The sequence below is a fragment of the Macaca thibetana genome, chromosome 4 (genome assembly GCF_024542745.1).
Source record: "Macaca thibetana thibetana isolate TM-01 chromosome 4, ASM2454274v1, whole genome shotgun sequence".
NCBI lineage: Eukaryota > Metazoa > Chordata > Mammalia > Primates > Cercopithecidae > Macaca > Macaca thibetana.
Window position 1 is genome coordinate 50,762,774 of NC_065581.1, and position 6,415 is coordinate 50,769,188.

The window sequence follows — 6,415 nt, forward strand, 5'->3', positions numbered from 1 at the left end:
CACATAGAATTATTTAAATCCTATTCCTTGGGATTTCAGACTTTACCACCTCAGTCTGTCGTCTTTCATTGGGTGATTTTATCTCATTGCTTTAGTTAATGGCTCAACAAATCTATATTGGAAGCACATTTTTGTTTCTTGAGCTTTACCTATGAATATAGCAGAAAAGTATAAACTTAATATGTCATAAATGTTCCTTTCCAAGATTGCTCCTCTGACTATATTTTCTAATGAGTAATCACATTGTTAGGCCAATGTTTCAAATAAGAAAACTGCAAGCTATCAGTTTCTCTTAAACCTAAAATTCACTGAAACTCTTTGATTTCTTCTAAGTCAGACCTCTGTCCTAAATTTTTATACCATCCAAACTGTTGTTACAGGTTTAAGTAAGAAATACATTTGGTGGATACTTTAATTTCTGAATGTCAAGTTTTACTGATGCTTTATAATTCATAAGAAAGTTTATGTTAAAGTCATTTTAATATTATAAAAGAAATTAATATGGAATGTGGAAACTTGGAAACCCATTGAATTCATTGAAGACAAGGACAAAAACAGAAGCATTAAGTACTGAAGTATAAGATGAAAGAAGTTAAATAAAATTCTTGAGGACCAAGAGAGAAGACCCTTGGATTGGCAGCCTGTGTTTAAGATTGATTATAATAGTCAGCTCTGGATGTTAGAATTAGAAGTGACTTTTCTGTTATCTTTGAACATTTCTGTATTGTTCTAAATTTTCAAATTATTTTAAAATTTTAAAAACTCTTAGGATGTTTTTAATTTGCTTTTATCCTGATCATGAAATTATAAGTATATATGTAAAACAATATAATATTAGAAAGAGTAAATAAATCAGTCATGAACCCATCTCTCCAACATAACTACTCTTAGGGTTTAGTGTTTTTCCTCCTGCTGTTTTTCCTTTTTGATGTATTTTTACATGGGTAAGGTGTTAACATATTTCATTTTACTCCCTTTTCAGTTTGGTTAGCTCTTTATTAAAATTATTTTTATCAATTTTCTGTTATTATGTGATTAGCATCTATATAACTCTGTGTCCAAGAAACAAACACATTTATATGGAAACTATGAGAAGGTACATAAACCATAATTTATGTTTAGTATCTCAAACATCATATGGAAATAAATGTTTCTGTACCAGGCAAATAAATAGGTCAGAGATGAAGAGAAAAAGGATCAAAAGTCCTCTGTCACGTGGGTGGAGATAAACTTCTGCCAATTTAGTGAAGAAGATGCTACCACTCTTTTTTTCTTTATTTCTCTTGTACTAAGTCAACACTGAACTCTCCAGACATGATATAATTGTGTAATCGAGAATGCCAGAGATCAATCACTTAAATATAGATTGATAGATAGCAAAAATTAATTTGTATTAATAATATTATTATGATGTAGTGTTATACAGTGTTTTATAATTGTAATTTATTTTCGGTAGAGTTTAGTAGTGATTTTGTTAATGATTGGCTTTTGGTAGTCCCGTACCACACAGCAGGGCTTAACATCACAGTAATAATGTACATATTCCCAGGTGTTACATTCCGACTTGCAGGCACCACGAACAAGTTGACATTCTCTTTTTCTCTCTGCAACTTCTCTTGTTTTTTTCTGTGGAACTAAGAAAAAGTAGCTATGAACATAAGTCCAGATTTAATATCCTTAGATACAGAAATGAATAAAGTAAGCTCTTTAAAATGTAGAGTTCAACCATTTTGTTCCTGAAATCATGCCCAAGCAACTCTATTAAATTTTTCCCTCTATCAGCTAGTATAATATACTTATTTATGCAACAATATTGCTTTTGTCACCAACTTTTTAAATTATCATTTTGTAACTAGAACATTTTTAAATATCTAATTTTTGTATGCTTCCTCAAGAGTAAAGAGAAAAAGACATGGAAGAAATAGTCTACATGTTTTGTTTTCTAAATAATCATCCACCTCTAACCCCTTTTCTCTCTACCCCTACCAATCATTAGGTTGGCTGTAAAAAGCTTAATTTTGACAGTAGCTACAATATCACTTGGTAAAATTGATTTTGAAACAGAAGGCAGTAGGAAGTATCTAAAAAATTATAGTGTCATCACACAAAACAACAAAATAAATAAATTTAATTCTACATCTCAGGGAAATTTTTTTTTTATTATTTTCTCAACTACCAGTTCTATTCATTTCTTCCTCCATGAAAAAATAAATTGCCTTATAAGGAGGTCATATGAAATCTCCTAAGAATAATGTATTTGTTTCTATTATTTTCAGAGTAAAGTATTTATAAGAACATTTTGCCCTTTGTATCTTTTCTATAATAACAAATATTACCTGATGGACCACAAGACACAGTGAAGACAAAGGTCAGAAAAATACAAAGCATCTTCATTGTTGATGCAGTTACACTTGAGAGAAGTTGGGACAGAGCTCAAAATGTCTCTGAGTTGAGCTAGTCTTTGGTAAAAGAAAGGTGGGCTCTTGTTTTTATAGCCTTCTTGGCATGATTACAATTCTGATTAATGCTGCCTTTCCTGATTGAGTGCATATTCATGTAAGTATTGTGAAATAGCAAACAAGTGTAGTAGAGAGTTTAGTGCTGTTACAACCTGGGTGAGCCAAACATGAATTCATTTCATTTTTGTAACAAGGGGGTTACAGTATTCTTGGTCAGTAAATAATTAAAAGCACATAATCAATATCATTTACATTTTCAACTACATGCTTTTTTTGAGTATTTATTATGTACCAGGGGCTGTTAGTACTTTATATGGATTAATTCTCATGACAAATTCTATAACATTGGAACATCTTAATTTCCAATTGAGAAAACTGTGATGCAGATTATCTAATGGCTCACAAATTATATATGTAGTCATTGGTGGAACAGAGATTGATTATCAGGTTATATGATGACAGAGCTCTTTCAGCCTCCACCCTCCTCATTCTCTCAACTGTGTGATGGGTTTCCATCATGTATATTCTCTGTACACATGGCCTGAACCATACACTGTTTCTGGGACTCAATTTTTCAACAAATAGAAAATAAATATTTCTGTATCACTGTTTTAATTCTGTTATATTAGCAATTATCATAGTTGCACCATAAGAGTAATCAGTATCATTATTTACATGCCATGTAATGATGACTCAGTCATGAGATTACCTTATTAATAGCAGACAGCAGTGTGTTAAGAATCTAAAGAACACTAGATTTAGATAGGGAAAACCAATCTTGGGGTCTGGTTCTCAGTTTACCATCTGTATATTTGGAATGCATATTCATCTATCTAAGCCTTAGGATTCTCTTCTTCATGGCCAGATTGGTAGGACCAATCATATTCCAAGTTTTCATAGCAAGGATAAGTAGAAAACATGTAAAAAAAATAATTAATAAGTAACTGATAGATGAATTTAAACAATTTGGTCCACTTTCATATATCTAGAGCTGGGTTTTTAAATTCAAAAAGATGTATCCTTACAACTTAATGATATTATATTATCATTAGATGAGATCATAATTTATATTTATATTTATACTTAATTTATATTCTAACTCCCTCTGTCATTGAGGGAAACAAACTAGAAATATATTCTGTAATCTGTGTTTAAAAAGCAGCAGTCCGGTCCTCTTGTCTTTTGTGTACTTCATTCCTCACTCAAAAGGTACCTATGTATTTATAGCCAGACCATGAAAAATCTATTTACTCAATATTTTCTCCCTATAAAATGCTAAAAAGAACACTTTGAACTGTTGGAGATTTAATAAGACTAATTGAATATAAGCAGAGAAAGATAGCAATGGCAAATTTTAAAAAGCAGACAGTATCATAGTGACAACGTGCATAAGAAAATGACCTTGGACAATAGGGCCCATTTTTGCTTGAGTGCTACCATATCCAATTTATCTGTATAAAATAAGCCACTTCCATTGAGCTGGCCCATCAGCTAAACTCATAAATTGCATGTTTTCCCCTATCTGTTTAAATGTGAAGGTGTGTCAAATTATGTCTGAATCACACTGAACAAAGGTAAGGGTCTCACTTCTCCCAGGAAGATACGTAAGTAGAACCAAACAAGATGCATAGAAAGCAAGTTAATTGAGTTGTTTATTGATTATAATGGGCATCTTATGGTATAATTGGGAAGAAATCCAGATTCTAGATTTCTATTTACAAAATCATTTTTATTTGTTTCTTTTTGTTTTTTAGGGAGAAAGAGACAAAAACAGAGAAAATTGGGTGAGAATGAGATTGAGGTTGTGATTAAGGGGTTGTAATTTTTTCAGTGGAGAAAGACAGAGGCAAAAATAAAGAAAGTTGGGTGAGAATGAGATCGGTGTTGTGATTAAGGGAAAAAAGAGGAGGTACAGAGAAAATTTTTAAGAATAGAGAATTGACCTGAAGTGTGTGAACTAAATAGTAAGGTGGATGAGCCCTCATATTTCTACTTAATTGAATAAGAATTTAGGAGTTTGAGATTTTTTTAAAGTTTTATATTTCTTCTTACGATGTTAATCATAGGCAGTAATTGTATAGTTTAGAACTACAGATAAGGATTTTTGGAGAGGTAAGTTCTTTGTAAAAGAGAGGGTGGTTAGGCTTTACGGATGTTCAGCTGAAAAATGCCTATGAGGGGAACTTTTCCAGGCCAAGAGGTGGATGTTGGGAATACAAGCAAAGCGTACGATGCTGAGAAGAGAGACTGATCAGAAGAATGTACCAAATGCAATGCTATTCTCTTACAAGAGTTGCCAATCAAAATTTTGATACTTTCTTTAAGTCTTCTGCATAAAGTATTGGTTTGTCAGTCAGTCACTGGGTCTCAGCTTTCACATTTTAGGAATAACAGCCTAAAACAACATGTGGTCTCTGTGCAGAGTAAAACCATAATGCCGTTCCCATTCTTTGCTCTTCACTACCAGTCACTGCGTTATTCCAACTCCTCCCCACCCCCAAACACAAAACACAGTATATTTCAATGAACTGATGGCCACAAAACTTTAAAACTAAAGTAAAATAATGTGTTACGTGACTAACTATATAACAGTGATATTGATTGGCAATTTGATAAGTTTTCAAATCTGAAAGAATCATACAACATTTATTATACAGATGAAGCTAATAAGAATTACTAAGAAAACACAAGATGGCATAGGCAAATGCCAGAGGCTGGATCGTCTGCCACAACTTTTACTTCCTTCCACTCCAAAGCTCTTATGTAAGCTCCAGTGCGGAGGGTTCATATATTCAGAATACCTGAGTCTGAAAGACTAAGCTTCTGTCATGCCTGATTCTGCTGCTAACAACTATTAAATGCTTGTTGCCTGCAGGTACTAGTTTATATAATTTACATATGCTAATATGTTTAAACTCATGGGAGCCCTAAAACATAAGTATAATGTTTAGCCCCATTTTCACATACAAAGAAACTGACACAAAGAGATTAAGTTATTTATCCAAAGTCAATCAGCTTACTGGTAAGTGGTGAAACTGGAATTAAACACATTACATTTTCAGAGCCCACATGCTTAACCATTATTACTACATACCTAAATCACTTGGGATAGTTGTCATAGAGTTCCAAGGAAACTTATATAATAATGGAAATATGTGGATTCCAAGACAAAAGGAATATTGTAATTTATCTGTCCTCTCCATTCATTTTTAATTTTCAATTATTATGAATACATAACATTTGTACATATTTATGGTGTACATGTGCTGCCTTTATACAAACATACCATGTGTGATGATCAAATCAGGGTAACTGGGGTATCCGTCACCTCAACCATTGATTTTTTTTGTGTGTGTCAGTAACATTCCAATTCTACTCTTTTCATTGTTTTTAAATATATGATAAATTTTGTTAACTATAGTAAGTCTATTGTGCTACCAAACACTAGTTGTTATTCCTTCTATGTAACTGCATTTTTGTACTTATTAGTCATTCCCTTTATTCCCCACATCTTTACTGTCCTTTCCAGCATCTGGTCTAACTTTTCCTAAGTTCTCACATATGAGTGAGGACGTGCAATGTTTTTATTTCCGTGGCTTATTCCACTTAACATAATGTCCTCTAGTTCCATCCATGTTGATGCAAATAACAAAATTTTATTCTTTTTTCATGGCCGAGTGGTATTCTATTGCCTCACCTTTTATTTTTACAGCTGAGGGACACTACTGAAAGCAGAAAGTTTGAAGAGAAACCACTGGTGGGAGTTTCTGTTTTTACGACAATTTAGAACAACCTTGGAGAATAGTAGCCCCTCACCTTCCCTTTTATCCCAACAAGTGTTTTCTAATCTGGGTTGAGTCTTCCCTGACACTCCAAGTAATGGAAAGAACTATTGCATGTTCTGTATTCTCACTTAGGACAAGTAAAAACAATTTCTCATGTGGAACTCTAGCCTG

General features: G+C 32.8%; 1 protein-coding gene across 1 annotated transcript; it reads right to left on the reverse strand.

Moving 5' to 3' along the window:
* Window positions 1–1,443: 1,443 nt before the first annotated feature.
* On the reverse strand, window positions 1,444–2,394 carry DEFB113 (defensin beta 113). The gene is made up of 2 exons (XM_050789381.1): window positions 2,337–2,394; window positions 1,444–1,634 (listed from the first exon to the last, which is right to left on the reverse strand). The coding sequence occupies exons 1-2, from the start codon at window positions 2,392–2,394 to the stop codon at window positions 1,444–1,446; spliced, it is 249 nt and encodes an 82-aa protein (XP_050645338.1).
* Window positions 2,395–6,415: the final 4,021 nt, after the last annotated feature.